This window comes from Dasypus novemcinctus, chromosome 26 (assembly GCF_030445035.2).
Source record: "Dasypus novemcinctus isolate mDasNov1 chromosome 26, mDasNov1.1.hap2, whole genome shotgun sequence".
Lineage (NCBI taxonomy): Eukaryota > Metazoa > Chordata > Mammalia > Cingulata > Dasypodidae > Dasypus > Dasypus novemcinctus.
In genome coordinates, this window is record NC_080698.1 from 32678073 (window position 1) to 32702293 (window position 24221).

Here is a 24221-nt window from a genome sequence, read left to right on the forward strand (position 1 = left end):
ATCCTATACATTGGACACTATGTATGTATCAAAACAATATAAATGGAACTTCCTTGGAGCACAACTTCATTATACTAAACAAACTCTATTTATAAACGGGAAGAACCAAGCCTAAATCAGCCTGAGAGAAAGCTTACCTTCCACGTGGCTGCATTGCGCCGGAAGTAAGCAAACATTCGTGTGAACCAGTTATAGATTTCATTTAGTGTTAGCTGCTTTTCTGGAGATTCAAGAATGGCCTGTAAAGCAAAAAGTAGGAGAAGATGATAATTTATGACCAAATCAGCAGAATCATCATTATACAGTTTTCTGGAAATATAAAATAATAGCATTTCAGAGCTAAATCTTAAGGTTTCACAAAATGATCTAAGATTAATAGTTGTATTTAACAGGTTCAATACAAAACTCAAAATGGAATTATCTAATTGTTTTGAGTTTTTATTTCTGTTTCCGTACAGAAATATTAATTTATTAGTCATTCATAAAGCAGAATCAAAGAGAAATGCAAAACATTTCACTAGCTGATTAAAGCTCAGTAATTATTTAGAGCTCAGATTAATTCTAGGGATCAGAGATTACTGTAGCTTGTGATAATTGACTTGCCATCTTTAAACAGGCTCATTTTCACTGTTGTGTGAAATGAATTTCCTAATAATCACATCGTATTGTAATACTTAATCAAAAGCAATTATGTTATATATTGCAGTTTTTAAAAACCTTATAGAAAAGGTTTTAGCATGCTTGCATACTAAATGGTTTTAAATCTACTTCATCAATATATCCATGCACACATACACTTTGATATAATTTCACATACTATGTTATTTACTTACCTGCCTAATTAAAGATGCATATGTAAATGGTGGTCTAACTTCTGCGTTCTTATAAAATTCTTGGTTCTGCGCAATATCTGCTAAATAAGAATCATTGTCCTGTTAATTATCACTTTTTTTAAAAGGGGCTGTCTACAAGAACTGAAGATTACTATTCTTTAGGAGGCAAGAGTGAAGTATCTACCTGACGAAATGGGCACATTGTATTTGTCTGAGTACCGCCTGCGGATGGGTCCCACCGAGTGCATGCTGGTGGTGGTGATGACGGAAGGGCCTTGGGTGACGGGAGTGATGGGAGCGGTGGGGGTCGTCGGAGTATGAGGTAAGCTCTGTGGAGAAGCCTCTGATGCGGACTTGGAGAGAGTGACACTTGATACCAGATTGAGCTGTGTGAGGAAAAGAACAATCCTTAGAAAACCCTCAGAAAAAAAGAGAGCAACCCAAAAGGCATCTGAAACAAAGCAAGAATAAAACAAGGGATGCTTGGTTAGTTTTATTTTTACTAAGTAGCTATGTTTATAAACACAAGATTATGAGGTGCGTTCCCTGCAGAAACAATTCATTTAGTATTTAATATAAAATAGCTCCTATAACAATCTCCTTTCCATTTAGTGAGATGGATGATTTCCAAAGGCTACTAAGTGGGTGTTACAGATGTAAAAAGGGGTTACCCAAATAAATGAGTTGGGTAACTCTGTCAAAACAGATTTTTTAATCACACTTCTCCACATCTTTAATAGCATAATCTGCTGTGTAAACCTCAAAGAGGAGGATGGAGTCCTCGTAGCACCAGCAAAGACTAAGGTTTTAGGAAATACCAATTGAGATGCATTGGTATGGAGCTGAACTGGCTGATTAGAACTTTCTGTGGTGATGTGCCTGCACAACAGGGGAACTATTTTCATTTAATTTTAATAAATTTAGATTTAAATAATCACATGTGGCCAAGTAACTACTATATTGGACAGCACAGAGGTGGGCTACTCAACTCTCATCAAACTTCAGAGTCGGGAACAAGTGCAAATACATCGAACCCACTGCTCACATTAAACAGAGAACAAAGATTTAGAAAGCTTTCATTTACTTCTATCACTTGGAAGAGACTAATGTTCAAGAGCTTTATGTGTAATCTTTATTAAACTATCAAATATTGGACTGGACTCTATTAATAAATAACATGGCATTTGAGGCATCTAGAACTGTAGGATTTTTGCTAATTTTTCCCTTCATTTTCAATGCTGGAGGATTAACTGGAAAAATCAATTGCAGGCAAGGAAATGAATATGACCTATTTGTAGTACAGAGGAAAATGAACACTTGTTTTGATTTTATGTATCAGTAGAGTGCTGCATTTATTTTGCATTTACCTTGAAGTGCTGTTCTGACAAATACTAGGGAAGTGGACTTTTGTCCCACTTTCCCAAAATTGTTGGTACTTAAGTATTATTTTAAGTCTGGCTATGCTGAAGAACTTGGTTGTTTTCAACATAGTCACTGCAATTTACACAGAATTGCCATCTCAGATATACATAGCCACCTGAAAATTCAAGAATTTTCACCAATGTAGCCTTACCTGGTGACGTTTTTTCCTTAAACCAGATTTCAAATCACTAATATAATCAATCTATTTCACCATTGTTAAAGTCCCAAGAAGGTACTATTTGTGAATGGTATTAAAAAACAGATTCCTCCGTGATCATAGTCAAAGACCATATTAAAAGGGAATCCCAATTTGTTGAGAAAGTCAACCTTTACTTATATTCTAGTAATGACAAAGGCTATGAGGATCCTCTCTGATAGTTCTATAGAAATAGCAATGAATTTCAAAAAAGATCAAACATTACCAGGAAAAAGTTAATTGAAAAATGTAAACACAGGGCTGGAAACTCAATGTTGGATAGAGCACTTTTAGTTGTGTGTCTTTTTTGCTTGAAATGTTGATTCAGCAAAAAGCAGACACCAATGCCTAAGAAGAGCAGCGTGGAGATGTACTGCCCTTACAAATCCCCTGTCTAGCCAGAGAGATGTGAGCTGTTTTTGGTGGAAACCTGACTTCATATCCTCACTTGCAAACTACGTGCTAACAGTTGGGTTGTACTCATGGGATAGGCTGATCTTAGAGGCCAAGGAGGAAAGCTGGGGCTGGCCTCTTTTTTGCCTTGGACCTTAATCACTGACCAAGTTCAGGGACAGTGTGTAGAAGCATCTGCCCAAGCAAAGGGTCAAGGAAATTAGTGCATGAAAGCCTAATGTTCAAAAATACACAGCTTTTAAAATTCAAATGCTGCTTAGTCTGAGAACATCTGAATGCTTTTGAAAATCATGGACAACATCTGTTTTATGTTTTAAACCACCTGCCACTGTGGGGTTTCATTTAATTCTCATACCACCAGTAGTAATTGAGATGTTATTTTTCACGTTGTATACATAAGCTCATGGAGGCTTGATAAATCCCCCATATTCCCATCCTGGATCCAAAGTCAAATGCATATTCATGTGATTCCAAAACCTCTGTATAATCTTCTTATGCCCAGGTAATGGGAAAAAGAAACACTAACCAGTTTCGTTTTAGTGCATGCTCATTTTGGGGGAAAGGATGCCCGGCTTGTAAATGGGAGTCGATAAATGTTCATTACACAAACGTAAGGCACTTAGTGCACCATAATGATAGAAAAAGAACAATGTTCACAAGTGCTGCCCTTGAAGAGCTTACTATTGAATATAGACACTAGACAAAGAAAAAGGTACATACACAATAACCATAACAATGACCATAAAGACAATGCTGAGGCTAAGTCTATTTTTAGGCTACTCACTGCAGTTTAAGAGCATTACCCTAAACACCGTGGCTTTCAAGCAGGATGAAAAAGTACAATATAAACAGAAATGTCCCTAAGAAATATGAATGGTACTTTCCTGTCTGTGAAGAAACTCACCTAACTCTTTGGATTTTTAGCTGAATTGCTTCAAATCAAAACTCATCTGAATACTCAGCAAGTGCAAGCCCATTGTTTTGAGTGCCCACATGTAAGAACAGTAGTCATACACTAAGATGTCATCAAATACATAAAGAATTTGACTACTTTAGCTTTAGAAAGATCTTAACACTTAGACTTTCTTTACCAAAGAAGCAAGAGTGGTAGGTAAATAAAATCCATCCAGGTCAGCATGATCCATGAAGAAAGAAAAACAAGTAGAAATCCTAGAGGCTTCTGATAAACACTGAGCCAGAAGAGAACAGAGAAGGGGTTTACCAGGCTTGACAAATGACACCATGATTCACACCCACTGCTGGGCTGTCTCTAATAAGCCACAGAGGAAGCAGCCAATCTCAGCTAATTACCAGATAAAAATGTATTGTAAGGACTCTAATTAGGAGACCCGTATGGAGGTGATCTAATGATTAAATGCAGCATTCGAGTGACCCCACCATCAATGTGCAGTGATGCAAGATGTCACTGGAATATTTTGTAGAAACAGTAATTTTATTTTGAGGAGGGGAGGCAGGAATATTTGTAATGATGGCTATGATGTAAACTAATTAAAAGACAGTTCCTAGAGGAAGAGGGTGGCTGAGAGCAGCTGTGGCCATTCTAAAACCAAGTGCCAAGTCTCCACAGAGGAGTGGCAGTCAAGTGGAAAATTTCTGCCTGACCCCTGCCCTTGCTATTAATTTGCAGGAAAACTAATGACACATATACATATTCCCACAAAATTGTTCTAATTGCTAATTTGCCAAAGGAGTCCAGATTCCAAATTAAACTTGACTGTAGTCTGGGAGGGAAGGAAGAACAAAAAGCTGTAAACTCCAAGAAGAGGGTGCTTTGCCTCACAAAATCATATGAAGGCTGAACCAACAAGTTAATGAAATGTCAACCTTGTCAGTTTCTTAACTTTTAAACTTTTGTTTGATGATCACACGCTTGCCTTAAGGAAGAACCATCTCTAAGGTCACAAGACAGAGATAAGACTGAGCACTGGGAAGCATTCAAAACAGGCTCTGTGTTCAAACCAAATCTGATGTTTAATCAAAGTCTCTCTGAAAAAAGACCCCTCCTCCCAAAACAAATTAATTACAGATTGAAACCACAAGAGCAAGTTAGGAATGGTGTGGGTTTTTCTGTAATCTTCCAAAATTCACCTTACTTGTAAATGATTAAACCTTAATATAATCATCAATTAGAAATGAATCCATATGCACGCCCTGTTTCTGACTGTTGTAAAGGTTTTCAGAGAGATTTTTCCGGGACATGGAGCAGGAAGGGATTGGACTGGGAGGGTTTCTTTTCCTGATGGAAAGCCTATTTTTCTTATTGTGTACATTTTCTATTTAAAAAGAAGTTGCTATATTTAGAAAAGTTAGTAACGCTGAGAGTTTCTACATGGCACATTTCCATCATGTGATGATTTAGACAAAGATAATCTGTTTGAAACTCTGGCCAAAAGTTAAATTCTTTTGTCACTTATATATTTTCCTTTCTTTCCTGCAGAAGTTGTGGATTAACAGAACAATCATGCATAAAATACAGGATTCCCATATATTGCCGTATCATTAATACCTTGCACTGGTGTGGAACATTTGTTACAATGGATGATAGCACATTTTTATAATTGTACTAGTAACTACAGTTCATGGTTTAACTTAGGGTTCACTGTGTAGTATAATTTCATGGATTTTTTTTTAAAGTTTAATTTTGTTACTATATATTCAATCTAATATTTCCCCTTTAAACCACATTCAGATATATATTTCAGTGTGGTTATTTATGTTCACAATGTTGGGCTACCATCATCACCATCCATTACCAAAACATTTCCGTCATGCTAAATAGGAAGCCTGTACCTTTTAAGCCTTAACTCCCCATTCCCTATCACCACTCTGTTCCCTGCTAACCTATACTCTACATTCTGACTCTCTGAATTTGCTTATTCTGATTATTTCAAGTCGTGTAATAGCTGTCCTTTTATGTCCAACTTATTTCACTCAACATGTCTTCCAGGTTCATCCATGTTGTCGCATGTCCATAAGGTTTTATTTTTTAAATTCATTTATACTCTCAAGCATCAACTTTCTCCCCAGTTCAGTTATAGAAAGAGTGGTTCTAGAAATCTGACCCATCCAGACTATTAGAATGGTGTCAGCTACTCCACACCCTGGTTAGTCCTTTCTAAAAAATTAATCTTTAGATTTTGAACAGTAACCTCTTCTCCCTTTTAAAGATGATGAGTCACTCACATTTTAAAAAAATAAACAAACTGCTGATGTAAACCCTGGCAGAAACAGGCTTGTTGTAATAAGTATTCCCATAAGAACTCTTTTTATTTTTGTTTGTGTTCTTGCCTCTCATGAAAACAGAATCTGAGAACAAAAGACCAACCTGAAACCAAACAAACAAGGGACACAACTGCATAGTAGGGACTGTTGGCTCACAAAACTCGTTTTCCTGCTGTCGGTTTTACTGGCCTGAGCAGGATTCAAGTCGTGTTTAACTACACAGCATTTCTAGACACGAATCACCGCCACTCAGAAACTGCCTTTCTACAGCTGAAGGGATGTTACCAGACAGTGGGGACATTAGGGCAGTTGGTGGCAGCTGGAGGCTTTTGTTCTGAGCCTTTACTGTCTGGGCCTGGCTGTGCTCCTATATTAGACAGTGGTGCTGGCAGAGAGCAACGACTGAGAGGTGTTGTTACTGGCAGTGTCTTTTTTTTTTTTTTTAAAAAAAGAACTGAGTTGAGGAAGGGGATTTAATGAAAAACGGTATATAAATATAGTTTTTTTGTACGGTGTGCTTGAGAATCCCTTTTAATGCCTAAAATTATTTCTCTAACTCTTAAGCAAGGCCTGAACACCCAAATGATTACCCATTATTTTAAGAGTTAAAAGACTTTTTTTTGAGGGTGGGGGGGAGGAAGGGAGGTACTTACGAGAGGGTACTTTGTTTTTATAGTAGCTAAAGACACTATTTCAAAACAGTCCTAATTGCTACGGTTAAGGTAAAAGAAAACGTGTAAAAAGGAAAATCTAATAGTGCATTTCATTCCAAATATCCAAGTTCCTGTAAATGTTTTATAACGTTTTCATAAGGAAGGATATGGTACCTACACTCTAATTACTTGCCCACCAAATCTGAAGGAAAGTGGTTTCTCAGGGATCAGGAGTTGTTCTCTGATGCAGAGGAATCCCCTCAAGCGAAGCTACCTCTCATGTACTTGTATTATACAATATGATTTACAGTGTTTCCCTTACATAATGGTACATACGAAGTCTTTTTAAAAATCCTTCACAACTTAATAAAGTCCTAACACACGTTTCTTTTTCTGTTGTTATTATTGTTTTGTTCTCTAAGTTACGCCTCCCTCCAAGGAAATATCTCAGCAAATTCTCCATGGAGTAGGCATGGAGACATTAACCCACAAGCAATACATTTTAGTGTTTACTTTGAAAAGGTTACTGAGTTTGAACTAAGTGAATATCAGTCTTTCAGGAGAGCAGTTTACTACTGTCTGCTTTTTCTCTCTTGCTTCTTTTCCCATGGAAAAGAGAAGAATCTTTGAAAATTCAAAATGTAACTAATTTTGGCTATCATAAACACACATGAACAAAGGCTTTCCCTTGGTATGTTATCAATGACTAGAACATACAGTTGCTCTGGTAAATTTTTAAAGACTGTGTTTTCCAGGCAGGGTCCAGCTCTCTGAGCTGCTGTTGGCTCTTCCTTTCCTTCATGCACACAGATCCCACTCCACACCTTCCTCGTCTCCCAGCTCCTCACTCAGAGGCGCTCACATGCTAACTTCTTAAAGTTTCTTCCTATTCATTTTTTATGTGTAAGCTTAGGCCACATTTCCTGAAGGCTTCCCCAACCCTACCACTCCAGGTAGATTCTATTTACACACAGCATGATCCATGGTGTGTGTGTGTGTGTGTATGTGTGTACTTGTTAGTTTGTTCCACAAAACTCCAAACACCGAATATCAGGGAAGGTGTCCACCTTGTTTCGCTTCACAGTATGAAGCGCGTTAAATAAGTATCTGTTGATAGAATACTTCAATCTTAAATACAGGAATTCCCTTTCCAAAACAACCTGAAGTTTGAGTCTTGGGTGTAATTCTGAAAGGAAAGGTTTTCTTGGTTTTAAAGATTTTATGACAAGAAGGAAGAGATACTACAAAAGGAGTCCAAAGGACAGGAAGACTGCAAGCTCGTATTATAGTTCACCCGACTTCCCACTGTGGGTCAAGTTCAGATTTGTATCTAAAAACTTGGAGACCTTCCCAAGATCAGTATATACTCTACCCATCCAGATCTGAAAATGAGATCCACAATAGAATTCAGAAAATGTGTAAATGAGCTGAAGCAAGAATAATCTGAGAGCACGCTGGCAATTTCATTAATGGAATGAAATGGGGACTGGTTGGATGACTGGATACAACAAATGACACTTTCCACCCAAATGGCATTTAGTGAAAAGCAATGTTTATAGCAAAGCATTCTATCACTTAGTGACTAAGAATTTAAAAATAAACATGAAGTTCCTTTTCAAGAGAAATGGAAAAAAAGAACAAACTTTGTAAACTTACTGGCAAGGTTCTAACATTAAGTCCCCATCTATGGTTAGATTTGGATCCTCAGGGACTGCTTGTTTCAAATCAGAAGATTCTAGAAGGATACTAATTTGAAAATAAACCATGCATCCTATTATCTGGAGTGGAATAAATTAATTACTGGCTATAGGGAATGTTTTATACATTAGAATTGGTCACCAGATATTTCTGTTCCCCTAAAGTTGAAAGATACAAGAGTTTTTGCTGTATGTGTGTGCCTTTTTTTTTTATTTGGAAAGGAAATTTATGTAAAACACTACATGTCTACCTTTTATAATTAATTTCCAAATGCTTCAACTATATATATTTTAATAATTCCTGATTTGTGAGATGGTATCTATAATAAAATTTTCTATTTTCCAATAAATGAAAAGAAGTCAGGCTCACTCCGACAACAGTGTCACACAATATCTGCTTGTCAGGCACCAATTTTTACTTCTTACATGTAAGTTAAAGGATAAGGAATTTATAATGCTGCCTGTGAAGGGAAGCACTTTTCATACACAAATGTGATCTTTTTTTTTCAAAGGGTAATACAACAGTACATTTACATAAACTAATCCAAACAATCTATGTATTTGACAATGGCAAACCTCACACAGACGGCCTATTGTTGGTTTACATCTTGGAGTTCTTTATATTGGCTTGTAGCTGCTCTAGCTGTCAAAGGTTTGACTTGGACTCTAAATAAATGGTTATAGAAGTGCTGTGCAGCGATATTGGACTTCTTTGCAAAAGAAAACCTGCTGTGTATGAATTCAAAAGCTATTAATTTTTCAGTCAAAAATATTCGTGCCTATTTCTTTTAATAAAGAAATACTGTGCCAAGCTACTAAGAGATAATGTTGACTAGTGGTAGAGAATTTTCAATAGAGCAGTTAAAAATAAATTTAGTAGGAGGTCCTCTTCAAAGTTATAATTTCCTAGAATGTAAAATATATTTTTTAATACCAATCAAGACAAACCTTCCTGCCCTGTTCATTCCCTTTACCCCCACCCCAGCTACCATTCCCAGTTTTCTGGGTGCTGAGCACTCACTGGTCCTCACGGAGACTCCCAACAGTCCTTCTGGGGGCTAAGGTACATGGCACTGCCTACCAACACGCAGCCCCAACACTTGCTGAGCACCCATGGGGTTGTGCCATTACTTCTCTTTAGTTGTATCCCTCATCCTCCTCAGGAGCCCCAAGATACAAAAGGAGTCCTTTCCTAGCGTGCTGAGTCCAGACATTATTCTAGCATAGGGGAACAGGAGATCCTGCCATTTTCTTCCTTTTTGCTCCACCTAAAGACTCAGATTCATCATTGGGTTGGCAGGGAGGAGAGAACATATCCCTGCAAACTAAAGCCACCTGAAGACTTTCAGAGAGTTCCAAGGAGTTCAGTGCCCTTGGCAACTGCCCATGCCCATTTGAGAAGCTGGCCAAGTCACTTCAGGGGCCTCCTCAATTTGCTTAGCTGGGTTTGTGGTATTCTAGTATCCTTCCCCTTAAAGGAAGGGATGTTATGAGTAGCACAGTTGACTACAGATTCCACAACACTGAGTGGCCTGGTTCTTTTATCCTTTCTTTTCAGTAGCCTATACATCCAAGTCCTGCAGCCTATCACTGTAAAACACATGGAAACTAAGGACTCTTTCCTTGTAAAAATGGATGCGCGAAGTGTTTAATGATTTTATGTCCTATAGCTCAGTAATGTGTTCTGTTTCAGACATTAATTTTGTCTGCCAACTGCATCTTGGCAGGCTACCATATTTGCTGGGTTAATAGTCTGACTCCGTTTTATTTCTATCACTATAAATCATACATATATGGGTGTATGTTTGCTTTATTTATAGAAAAAAATCAGTCAAAACAGATAAACCAATACTTTGCCATTACGCTGCATCACTGCATATTGATTAAAATTGCTGGTTCTAACTATAGATTGTCAACGCTCAATTAATTTTCACACAGTGACTCTAAGCAAAATCAAATAAAGGCAGTGTACCTTTAAATTTTACAAATCTTAAAATCAAGAAGCAAAGCACTCTCTCCATTTTGAATAATCAGTTGAAGAAGCTACTGGGAGAATTTTAGAAATTTAAGCATATGAGAAATACAACTGTTAAAGAGATCAATTTATAACTTTAAATGAGGTCCAAGAAAGGATTTTGCATTTTTACATCCTTTTGTGCTTTGATGTTAACTACTAGTGCTTGGATGACACACCCTTCCAGGTTAAGTAAAAGCTAACAGGGCAAGAAATAGGATTCCTAAAAATTAAACCTAATTTTGGCATGCCACTGGTCTCTTTAACAGTGAAGGAGTAATTTTCACTTCAAATTCCTTCATAACCAGGAGGTGCTCTCCATAATTTAGCCTCTACTATTCTGACAATGTGTCTCCCACTTCCGTCCTCTGTTACAGTACGACTGAGTTATTCCTTGCTTCTTTCTTGTACACTGCTGTTTCTTGACTTACTCAAGCTGAAGTGCCTCTTTCTTCTGGCTTCATGGTGTGGCTATTCCAGAGTTCCTACCACACAGTAAGGTTTTTTTTCTCCCAGTGAACTCTTATAATATATTTCAGTACCTTGTTTGAGGACCAATCATCCTGTTCTGAAGTAGGGCTGGCAGTTTGGGACTCGGGGGCAAGGACCACGTGTGAATCATCTTGTTATCTCCCAAAATGTCTAGCACAATGACTTCATTGTAAAGGGAAACCAGAAACAGTGGCCTGAACTTGAGGTCTTCAACTCTCAAATCTGCCAAAGCAGATTGTCCTTCCTATGCTTGTGGTGGGGAAGCAAAGAAGAAACACTGTCAGGCTCCCCCCCACCCCACGCAGGGCGTGGCTCAGTACTTACGGGCTGAGGGGCAGCTTTGGGTTCTGTAGACTTTACATGCAGGTGGGTCATCATGGCTTGCAGGCGCTCCTTGTCTTTTGCAAGCTAGTAGGATGAAAATACTGTTACTTCCCTGAATACAAATGTATTATTATATTAACATCCAAAATGATACTAATTCCAGATTAAACTATGACACCAGGGCACATAAGAAAATCATTTTCTTTACTTAATCCTTTTGAAATCTATACGATCATTGCCAAACTCTAAATAACCGGAGGTGTTAGTGTGAGATGTCTCAGCACAAAATGCATTAGCCTTTAACTGGGAAGTTATAGACCGGCTGGCACCAAGGAGTCCCATGTAACACAGACAGCTAAAAGACAAACGTGAATCATGCCTATTAACTAACCTTATTCATGAGGAAGCAAAGGAAAATGAGCTAGGTAGCTACAACTCATAAATTCATCTGTTGTAGTTGTGCAGAAACTCCTAGACAGATGGATACATTTATGCAAAATTAACTTCATCTTTCTTAACAGGTAGGCATAGATTAAGATAGTGTTGGCAAATGATATTAGCAGGATAAGAATAGGCCTCAGGGGTTGAAAGGTTCCCATTTTCCAATGAACATAGAATAAGCTCATTCATTTACTCCATATTTCAGTACCGTCTACATACTAGTCTCATATTAATGAAAACTTAAGTCTCTTCATTCCATAAGAAATTATCTTCTGAAGACACACTTTTCTCACTGTATGTATGTACAAAGTTGACACTCAAATACTATTTATTGGATGCTAAATTTTTAATGCTTGCCTTGGCTTGTTTTAACACTGTGGTATTTTTGAGAGTCCAAGACAGTTGGGCATGGGGATAATGATTACTTCCGGAAAAGAAATAAATATTTCCCCCCAAAATTAAGGACAAGTTAAAAAAACAGCCATATAATTTAGGGAAAAATGTAGAAGACATTAATGAGAGAAAAAGAGAGTGCGCTTGAGAGACGGGGCTTGGGAGGAGAGCTGTCTCTTGTCCACACTTTTAGAGACCATTTGTCCAAAATAATGACTTAGAATTAGGAAGGAACTCATTCTTTTTGTCACAAAATCTTAAATCCTTTAAAAGTCAATTTTTTGGATAGATCTAAATGATTTCAAAATAAAAAAATTAAATAAGACTCCCTTTTTTAAAGAGAGTTTTCTCGGGGGACAGTGAGGGAGGAGGACATTCCAGAGGAACGGGAAAGGGTACAAAAGCAGAAGGGAAACATTTCAACTTATCCTAACTGGCTGACTCAGGATCAAGACATATCACATTTGATTTTTTAAATTTTTATTCCCTTGTGGTTCAAGGAGGAATAAATAAATAAAGTCTTAGAGCATTAGCATTTATCTTTGAACAAACAGGAAATGAAAATGATACCATATTAGGAGCCACTTTATATTATTCATCCTCTGTTCTTTACTGAGTTATTGAATAGCCAAACTTTATATTAGATGCTCCAAACACACTTTTCCAAAGGAAATTAGTTTTCCACAATAGCTCAGTTAGAACAATTAAAATGTTGGGAATGGCATTTTTCTAAGGTTATTTGTTTTTTATGTAGGTGCTCTAAATTTTTAAGTTAGATTAAAATATTCTACTTAGATGTTTTTTAAAAAAGCTTGTTTTAAAATTATTATGGGGGCAGGAGAAATGGAGTCATATATTTTGTTCTTTTGAAAATCAAGAAGTATTTCTGCCATACTTAATGTCACAAATTAAAGGGCTGAAAGGTGATATTTATTGAAGAGTCTACTGAATATTAAATGTGACTTAATTCTGGAACAGAACTGGTTAATGGAGCAATTACAAGGACTCAGTTTGGTAGAAGGAAAATTCAAATCCCCATTATCAAAAGGAATCATCTTCTCTACTTTCCATCCAAAAATCTACAAGGCTGAGTTTTTACAGGTCAGCCAAAGATACACTATGCTGCAAACACAGAATCTGTATACAGCCACATCTAGATAACCCTGAGATAACTGCTCTAGGGAATATTTTCTTATTTTTCTATGAGACCATTACTTAGAATTCACTGTACATTTTGAGAATGATCCAGGTTCCTTAATTTGCCTGAATTTAAAGTCTACCATCATGGTTCTGTTTTCTAAAAGGTGAACAGGGTTTTAGCAAAAGGTCATAATCCAAGTTTTTCTTTTTGTTCGTCTGGTCCAAATTAATATGTAAAAACCATAATCATGGATGAGATTTAGATTATCAATTACAGCACTGGTACGAACTGCTTTTAACAATTGAAGAAAAAACCTGTCAAATTCACTTTTTCTTTTTTCAGACAAAATGGCCAAACGTTCACTCAAATTGCAACATTTACACCTATCAGCTATAAGAGCTGTCTTGCATTTATAATACACATTGGTCCTTCAGGAAGCTTTCCGATTCTTTGTTACTTTTTATGCCATCATTCCATGAGTATATCATCCCCATCATTTTCAGGGCATCCTTTCATTATTATAAGAGGAAAATGCAAACATTTAATATTAGCCACATATTTTCTAGCATTTTTTCATACACTGTGAATCCCATGAAAAAGCAGGGAAAAGGAGGTTGAGAAATTCAGTCTTAAGGTCAATTAAAATTTTGGTTGGTAAATTTTTAATTTTTTTATGCTGTGATATCAAAACAGAATTACTCTAAGCTTTCCCAGTAGGTACAGAATGAGTATCTGGGCATAAAAGGAATGGAAATAGGACTACAGATTAGGAGGAGCTGCTTGTGAAGGGTTTGTTTGTTCTTTTAATTCAGTGAGTTTGTTCATCATTTCTGAAAAATGATGGCAGAGTGAAAATAGTTACAAATGTGGACACGAGAATCAGAGGGTACTGGGTTCAAATTCTGACTCTGCAACCCTGGGCACAGTGTACAACCTTTTTAAGTATTTGAGGATCAGATGAGCTTTTTCATGCACGTAACAAACTTAGCCTAACACCCAGTACTTCGTGAAAGCTCAAAAAATATCTAATTTTTAAAAAAGAAAAGTTAAATTAGATGGCGTACCTAGATTTCTATAGGTTGAGCATACATTGGGATCTGGACCAACATAAAAGGGGGCTCGATGGTGTTTGCAGCTGTACTGATCATGTGTACGTTTGGAAAGATGAAACCTGCTTCTTATTCCTTTGGTTCTCACTGTATCTTCCCTTCATCCTGGGCAAATGTTTTCTCCTGCACCTGGCTGACAAAGGCCACCCACCTTTTCATACGCTATGGCCTCGCATTAGGTTTCAGATACTTAGGTAATAGCCCAGGCTATGAGAGTCCAGAGCGTGACAACTGCTCCAGATCGACAGATAACTGTGGAAGGTGAGGAGCTCCATTCAACAGCCTCCAAGAGAAAAACTAAGGATACTAAACTCAGACCACATGGAACATGGTGGTATCAAGCTCCGTTAACATGACCATTTTACGTGTTGTCTGGAGGACTAACCGTTTTTATTTTAAGCCCAATTTGGCAGTTCTCATTTGTAAGAAAGATAACTCTCCTGAAATAAACAAAGACCCTGACATGTATAAAAAATGCTAGAATTAGTAGAGCCAGATGAGAAAAAGGGCCAAGCCGCTCATCTTATTTCAAACAAAGATACTGTGGCTATTTCAAGTCCTCCAGCCCTATTCTCACGTTTTATGGTTGGAGAAAGTGGGACTCACAAAGATGAACATACCTGAGCACACAGAGCTACAAAGTGGCTCAAATAAGCCTGGGCTCCTGATTACATGATGCTTGGTCTGGTTTTCCCCACGCATGTGTGATCTTAAGACTCATGTGGGACACTAATAAGAAACACTCCCACCTCTATCCCATGCAGACATACTGATTCAGTACCTCTACTGAAGGGGTGGGGACCTGTATTTTTAATAGGCACGCCCTTTACAAACCGGCAGGTCTGGAGTATTCCTGGACAATGGTGGTCCCCCAATTCAGTTGACTAGGGTCTCACCTAAACTTGCTAAAACTGACACACCAAGGGAGGGATCAGGCAGTAGGAATTTTTAATAAGGGCCGCAAAGGACTTCTAGTCCCTTCTAGCCTGGGAGGTGCTACTGTTTGCCACGAGATTGGGTATTTTATATATTCTGTACACAATGGTAGTACTGCTTTTCTTAGTAGTAGTATGGTACACAGTAATAATCCAAAAAGATTAACTGATTTAGGCAGAGTGTAATCAGTTATGCAGATCTCTCAAGTAAATATGATACAAGCAAAACAAAACAAAACCAAAGCAACTGGAAGGGAGCAGAAAATAAATTCTATCAAATTGAATATTTCTCAGTTATTTTTGAACCACTTGCTCAAACGATGGTAATTCACATGCCTTCAAGACTCGGCTCCAGCAAAAACGTTTAAAGGAGTCCTTTAAAACTCTCCACAGCACTTGCGTTGGGCAACCTATGGCTCATTTCACCCCAATAGAAGAATTTCCCCACTTTTATTGTAGTCTGTCACCATCTTAACATTCCTTAAATGTTATTATTAAAGACTCTCTTGACATTTAAAGCAGACGCACACTAATACTCAGTCATAGTCTAGGAATTCTAATGCTCCCAGAGTTAAGCAGGATTTTAAATTATGAAAAATAAGTGTCTTGGTTTTCAAAGAAGGACGTGGAAGTGAGAAACCCAGAGATTTTCGCTTCTTTTTCTTGGCTCCAGTCACAAAGCAGTGGCAATAGGAGGATACTACGCTGTTGGGACCTCTTTCACCAAGGTGCTCTGAGGCCACTGCTGTGAGGAACTGTCCTGGGCACCTGTGCTAGGGAGGCCCAAAGAGGTACACATTAGGATAGTAAGTCTGTTTGTGAGAGTCTCAGGAGCTGGTGTGATTACAAATAGCACCACTAATGGTAGAGTAATCACAGGTGAAGTCCACACAGCCACTGATTTGTGCTAGGATTAATGTCTCTCACTGCTATTGAAACTTGTTCGCTTTTCTTCCTGCTGACATTCTCTTAGAGCTTTCAGTTCCTGCTGCAGATGATTTAGAAAGCTGGAGTGATCCCAGTGTCACTAAGCTCAAGCCAGGCCCTGCCACCATGGACTGCTCAGGAGAGATTCGAGGAGGCACAGAGGGGCACGGCTCCACGAGCCAGGTTTTAAAATGGAGGTCTGCAACTCTTCGGCATATGCACAGAGCCCCATCTGGCCACGGTGACCCAAGTGCAAAGAGCCATAAGGCACCCTGCAATAAAAGAAGCACAAGCTGGGCTAGACACGTAGGCTTTGCCCAGTACTAGTCACTGGCTTTCCTTGACCAAGTTAACAAAACCTCAGTTACCTCATGTGTAAGGGGAGGGAGAGCGGAAAATTAAAATTATTTCTTTGACGCTAAGAGGCCAAAGACTATAGATCCCCATTGACAAACACCTTTTCAAAGAATAAGACAAAACAAGGCACTGAACAGTCTCGTTAAATGTAAAAACACGTACTGATTTCCAAATGTTCTTTTTAAAAACTGACTTTCACAATCAAGGAAATCGGGTAATACCTATTCTCAGAGGGGTTAGTGAGGGTCGAATGAAGTACTTAGTATAGTTCCCTGGACACAGGAGTTGCTCAAAAAGTATCAGTTCAAATGTTTTTTGAGCTTCTTTATAAGAATTACAAGCAGAACCTGGGGCACTTAATAGTCCTTCCCCAAAGCCAGTGGACTCAAAACTCATCCCAGTTTTCCCATGACTTGCCCAGTTTTGAGAGTGCAAATCCCAAGTCCTGGGAATTCTAGGCAAGCAACCTGGAAGGGTTGGTCATCCTACTTCTTGTTGAAGAGAAGATGAATTTAAAAAAAGAACAATATGATCTTCTACTACCCCTCCCCACTGCCCTACAATCCAGGCAAACTCTTAAGCCGTTCCCTTGGTTTAGGAAGTCCTTACCTAAACGCCTCCATGAGAACCATGTGCTCCCTGCCTCTTACCAAGTCTGCCTGGTGCAGAGTCAGAGACACGCCAGTTCTCCTCCCTCCTAGGTTGAACAACACAGGAACGAAGAGGCTGCCTTACTTATCTGTATCCAGTACTTTGAATATAGCATGTATGTGATAAATAGTGACTAAATGAAGAAAATTATTAAGTAATAAAAGGTAGAGCTCTGCCCCCCTCCCACCCCCAGTAGATCACCCTCAGTTTCGCTGACTCCTTTTCTTTTTCACTAATTTCAATATTAATTTTGAAGGTGTTTTGAGGGGTTGTAGGGAACATGTGTTGATCCTGCAATAGGATATAACCTAGTGTCCAAGGCTTCTTTTTTCTTTTATTCAAAATCCATCTCCATACAACAGGGAGGATGTACTAGCAACTGAATAATGTCATGTGATCACATTAAAACCAATATATGTGGGTCAGAAATATATAACATTAATGTTTCAGCTTTCTAAGAGAGGCAAATCTGACATATATATATATTTTAGTCTGTTAAATCAGATGATTCTCCTCTTTTTCCAACACGGAATTAAAATTCAGTCACTGAAACACCAATTGTGATGACCTCATCCACAGTTTAATGTTTCAAAGAGCTTATAAGCACATCCTGTCTGGGCAAACCTGGGTAAACTGGGCTAGTAAAAATGTAAACCCCTAGGTCCATGCCTGGCTAACATTAGGTGCCCAACTATTAAGGAAGCTTCAAGTGCTTCCTTACAAACCTGACCACTGGGCATTTCGGATGGGCAATCCTTATTCTCAACATAGTGTCAGTTCTTTTGTCTCTCTGTCCCTCTGTCCTGGGGTGGGAAGGTGGGAGTAAGTCAACACATTTCATGACCCATATAACACCAGGCCTACTGACTGTGGGAACTTTATTCTCCCTCCAGTTCTAGCTCATTTCCATGTCTGTATAAAATTCTGAAGAATCTGTCAAAAAGAGAACAGCTAAATGATGAAATCTTATAGTACATCCCCTGACCTCACAAACCCATGTCCTTTACTCAATCATTTCTGTGATGTCCGTCTTGATGTTAACCTGTCTTAATGTTAAGTGCCTAACTATTTGTAATAGAGTAAGGAGATTAAATGACTTCTTGGGAATTTATAATATAGAGCTCCTAGGTAACAGGTGGGGTTAATCTTCATCTTGTCCCTTAGTAAAACGACAAAAAATTACATCGTTGTAATAACAAAATGCAGTGAGAAACATTCAAAAGTTCAGAAGGCCCACTGAGATGTCTTTCTGATGTCTTTCCCCTCTTAATGAGTCCAGTAACGAAGCAACACAAGAATCAAATTGACCCTTCTCTGTTAAGCTGTTCATAGCAATCCACCACCAAGAAAACATTCATTAGGTATTTTGATACCTTCCGAACAACAACAACAAAAATAATAATAAAGGAATACAGATGTACCTTGCTTTCTATAACTGACACATCTGTTAAAAATTTGGTTTTAAGACTTCAGCTCCTACACTCTGATTTATTGGACTTACCCCACTCAGCTAACATGGAGTTGAAGAAGGTCAACCACCACACCATGGAGCCTAGAGTGTCTACAACTGGAAGAGGGAGGAGTGCATCCAGTATCCATGTGGAATCTAAGCCCCCACTTAACATAGATGTGCAATGGACACAACCAATCCAATGTCCACAGAGAAAATGTGGCATTGGTGTGGGAAGGGTGGCCACGGTGGCTGCTGGGTGCAGGGAATGGGAGGAAGAGATGAGATGTGGAGGCATTTTTGGGACGTGGAGTTGTCCTGGGTGGTGCTTCACGGACAACTACGGGACATCGTAGATCCCCCCAGGGCCCACTGGATGGAACGTGGGAGAGTGTGGGCTATGATGTGGACCATTGACTATGGGGTGCAGCGATGCTCAGAGATGTACTTACCAGGTGCAATGGATGTGTCATGATGATAGGAGAGAGTGCTGCTGTGGGGGGAGTGGGGGGTGGGGGTGGTGGGGTTGAATGGGACCTCATATTTTTTGAATGCAATATTTAAAAAAAAAAAATTGGTTTTATGAATCAAGTCACATTTTAACTATACTAGGACAGGGTGGCTCTGACACCAAGCACTGATTAGGCAGGTCTGAGTCAGATTCCCTAATCTATCATCTTTATTTCTGCCTGGTTGCCTGAAATTCCACCGTAAGTCTCTTAAAGGCTTTTCCGTTTGAGTCAAGTGTAGTATTGTATAGACAGAGCTATGGCAGGGGAGGGGGATGACACACATCTCTAATCACTACCCCCCAAGGCTAACAGTGGTTATTTAAAAAAAGAGTGTGCAACAAATTCTTTAGGGAGGATGTGTTAGAGATACAAGGCCATCCATTTTGGGTCAGAGGAAAAGGTTACTGGGATTTAGACACAATAGGGCTGGAAAGGTCCCTGTGACAGTACTCAAGTTGCTTTAACTAGCTTTGGTCTTGTCTAGCATTGACAGTGCCCTCCCAAACTCTCTTGTGGAATCTTACAGTGATTCTCTAGAGTGGACTAACCTATACTGTAAGATCTGAGCTGACTGGGCTTGTTTTTACAATGGGTTCATACAAGTGACCTCTCTACCAGATGGAAACACCAGACTCCTAAGTATTGATGAGCAGTGAGGCCTTCGAGGGGGTCAGGGAGATTTCTCTTCCTACTCTGTTACAATGACTACCCTTTGGGAATTGGTCAAATCTTGATGGTTCCTTCCTGTAGTGCTAAATGGCACAAACATTTTTCAAATTCAAGGTAAGAGTAATTTTGTGATGTGCTTTTGGATACTTGGAGGTACAGGTCTTTCCTGGATTGGGAAATGCTGCCTTTTAAGGGAATGGTAAAAGTAGCTGTAATGTCAGTCATGTACAGGTTGCCCCCTCTAGACAAGGTGATACATGAAAAAGAATGGGGGGCCATGCCGGTAGGAAATGGGAACTAATGAGGCTGTGCGAGCACAAGCACATCTCACTGCTCCACGGGCCTGATTCCCCCAATACCTCAGATTCTATGGGCATAATGACTTTAGTTAAGTAGATGAAAAAGTACATTTCCAGACATGGGTGCGTGAAATGGCAGTGTGACAGAACAAACATGGAAATGCTGAATTTCAGAGAAACAGGAAGCTTAAAAAGTGAGTCTAGCTTTGAGTCTAGCTGTACCTTGCCAAAATCCCAAAATGTGTCAAGTCTGCAACCCAAAGACTCTCAATGTAGTCCTTACAAAGGGCTTCTCTTAACTCTTATCTCAGGGCAAATGTTTTTTTAAATACTAAAAACTTTGGACATTTTCTTGCCTCTGCTTGAATAACAATTTATAGGAAAAAAAAGTTTTGTTTTGGCCCCTGTCTAGCATGGAAACTCCCTCTTTTGAGTAAATATCAAGTGTTTTCAAGGAGCCAGTAGTGTTAGCAAGCACAGCCCAAAAAAAAGAACCCTTAAAAAATTACTGGTGGTCTATGTTCCCTTTTAGAATTTTAGAACCAGGAGGGCAGACCTATCTGTTTCACTCACTTTAATATTCTTAAGTAGCACCAGCAAGGTTCACACTATGTAATACAGTCCTGCTGATTTCTGCTGAATGAATGAATGAATGAATTAATGGAGTGAATACGTGAGTGAATAAATTTATATCCCTTAGCCGGCTTTCTGTGACCTGCCAATAATAGCCAAAACTTGTCGTATGAAGCTGCTGTTGGGGGAACCTGGGAGATGTGGTAACCACAGAGAAGAGGAAAGAAGGGGTTGGCAGACTTTTAGAGAGCCAGAAACTCAAACGAACAAGTTGTGAATAATGTGAAGCAAATTGTTTTTCTCCTGATCCTCTTTGACCAGGAGTTGTTTGGCAAATTTTTCTGAAAAGGTTCAGCTTTACAGACCATCTATTCTCTTACAATCACTCGTCTCTGCCACTGTAGAACGAAACAGCCACAAAAAAATACACAGATGCATGTGTATGGCTGGATTCCAATACAACTTTCTGTACGGACACCGAAATTTGAATTTCATATATTTTTCATGTGTCACAAAATATTTCTTCTTTTGATTTCCACCCCCAACTATTTAAAATATAAAAACCATTCTTGGCTTGCGAGATTTGGCCCACGGGCTGCAGTTTGCTGGCCCCCACCCTGGACAAGCACTGCCACCATTCTAACAATTCTCTTAAGTTTTTAAGAAACTGACCTCTTCAGAATCAGCTTTTCCCTTTTCCCATTAGTATAACCACCTTTAAAATCACATTCCCAGCAAAAATATTAGGAACACCACTAGTAATCATCAGACATAGTCACTTCCAGTCAGATGATCTTTGTAAATTTCTATCATAGGTTGAAAAATCTGTCTTTAGTCTTACTTAGTGCTGAAGGACGAGAGGAAATCTATGAATAAATGAAACCCACAAATCATCAAAGAATCTGCCTTTCGGTCTGTACCTTTCCAAGGCCATATCCACCACAAAAAGCTGCAAGAAGAGAACCACTTTACTTACTGATGGCCTAACTCCTTCCTTCCTTTAGTCTCACATTGCAAAGATTGAGGACTCATTCATAAAAGAGATATTCCGCTTCTTAGTAATTAAAAATGGCCCAACATTTCAACAGGCAGTCTGGAATGCCTACTTGGGTGAACTGTGACAACTATGGTAAACGATTTCCTTATTAGCTGGTCACTAAGAATTTAATCTTATCAGTTAAACAGATAAATGCAGGAACTTGCTTCACTTGATAAATACTACCACCAATGCATATAAATTCAGGTAGTAACAGACATTTGGATTTGTTGGCTCCAATTTCTCTAGGGCTTTCTGTGCTTTAATTTTAAGTAAAATACACAGGTGGGGCAAACCTACCACTTTTTTCCTTCTTGATAAATATACTAAACCTAAAGACATTTCCTAAGACTTGCATTAAAATTTTGGGATTTTAGGATGTGATCTTTGCCATTTGAATGATCATACTATTTCAATAAATTTCAGACCTGTAGTTTGAAGGGAAAAAATATTAACAAACTAAAGAAAATAACTTGTGAGAAAATCTTAGGAAATAAAGGTAATTTATTACATAAGATAACTAATTTTAAAAAGTCCTTTCTATCCTGAAAAGTCACAACACACAGTTTAAGTGTGTTTTGGGTGATTTTTTGCTGCAACTATTTGAAGCTGTAAATGACTTAACTCAGTAAAATTCCAAATGTAATTATCTTCTGTACTTAGCCTAGGGCTCTCCATATATCTCAGCATTGCTGTCTTGCATACAAAATAGGCTTTTCCATGGCTGGTAACAATATAATGTACAACATAGTTTTAATTTCCTCTAGTCTGCTAACCTCTTGCCTACACTAAACCAGCCAGAGGAAGAAGCCACAGTGAGTCATCAAGCACTCAAAAGCATTTTGGAACTCAGTTGCATAAATGGGGTTTGCAGGGTCAGGCTTCTGCAATTGTACATTTTCATAATCTCCATTTCTACATTTTCATAATCTCTATTTCTGACCCAATTTTTACTTAGAAAAATCTAGAAAAATTAGAAACTAATTTTCTATTACTTGTACCAAGAACAGAATTCTTGTCAAATATGGTGGTACATCAACAAGTTACACTGGGAAGTAGAACCTACAATAAAAATATCCCCCATCCCTCACAACTGTGATCCACAGGATAATATGAAGTTTTTCTCTAGTCATAAAAGGCATGCAACATAGTCCAGAGAATTTCCAAATACAAGATTATATATTTTATATATGTATCATACATATACCTGTATATGTGTTTGTACATACAAATATAAATAAAATAATGTAGCCAACTCTGTGATAGGAAAGAGAACAAAATGAGGATAAAATCTGTACATAACTTCTATTCTAATTATGGAAAACATGCTCACTCGCTGATCTTTCTGACACTTGCTCTTTTTCTCTGTTCACTTTCACTCTCTCTCAGTCTCTATCTAATTTGTCTTCGTAGCTCCAGGTTAATATTAACAACTGAGAGGACTTAAATCACAACAGATAATCAGAATGTTAAAAGAGAGAGAAGAAGGGGAAGAGATAGAGACAGATGGAAAAGCTGTAAGTGGTAACTTAGGACTGGCTGAACACAAATATGGGCACAGAACTTTGAAACATCTAAGCAGTAGTTCCAAAAAGGGAATCAAGGCTGAACTTTCCCGAAGAGTTAATAAACAAACAAACAAACAAATAAATAAAATTAAGGACAACAGGTTTGGAACCTTCCATTCAATAATGAGTACATAGGAACTCATTACAGAACACTACAGAGATTTGGAATTTGAGGAATACTGATATAATATTGAAAATAAATTTGGTTTTACCTGTAGCTCTAACTGCTGTACAACCTGCATTTGTACTCTACATTGAGCTGTACTTCTATCGTCCAGCGCATGCTCACTGTTGAGATGTCTGCAACAATACATAGAAAATCATTAAGTGAAATGGAGAAACAAAAAGGAAAATATAAGTTACTAGGATGTTTAAGCATAAACGAGACAGCAGGTCTGGTTCACAGTAGATAGTAATTTTTTAGGGGGTGATCTGCCCTTTTCCATGCCCACCATTTAATACTGTTGTACCTATAATTTGGCACATTGTTGTTACTAAAATCAAACTCTTCCAGGGTGAAATTCTGCAGGGCATCTGGAGATAACCGTTTACATATAAGTAAGAAAATTTAAGAAATTAAAATGGGGGCGGCATTTCAAGACCCCACCTCTGTGGGCAGAAATCTGGGACAGGGCCCAGTAGTTATTTCATAAGACTCTAATCTGTATGGACCTGAATATGAGCGTTCCTTCACACCAAAGTTAATTTTACATAACTCACAAAACATCCTTCTATTAAAATGCATTAACATGAATGTCTGAAATGGTAAAGGGTGGAAAAACAACTTTAAACACGTGAAACCTGAAACAAGAACCTACACATGCAAATTATATACCAATGAGGAGGAAAAAATGTAGATAATTATTTAAAAG

General features: G+C 38.3%; 1 protein-coding gene across 17 annotated transcripts in view; it reads right to left on the minus strand.

Annotated features, from left to right (window-relative positions):
* FOXP1 (forkhead box P1) overlaps window positions 1-24221 on the minus strand; it is a 528438-nt gene that overhangs the window by 19724 nt on the left and 484493 nt on the right. For 11 of the 17 annotated variants that reach the window (XM_058288482.2, XM_012521022.4, XM_071212158.1 and 8 more), the window contains 5 exons: window positions 23562-23649; window positions 11289-11372; window positions 1018-1219; window positions 834-913; window positions 138-239 (listed from right to left, as the gene is read on the minus strand). In XM_058288482.2, coding sequence (XP_058144465.1) covers window positions 138-239; window positions 834-913; window positions 1018-1219; window positions 11289-11372; window positions 23562-23649 — 556 coding nt within the window. The remainder of the gene's footprint in view (window positions 1-137; window positions 240-833; window positions 914-1017; window positions 1220-11288; window positions 11373-23561; window positions 23650-24221) is intronic. The other 6 variants (XM_012521023.4, XM_058288483.2, XM_058288484.2 and 3 more) reach the window with 1 other exon arrangement.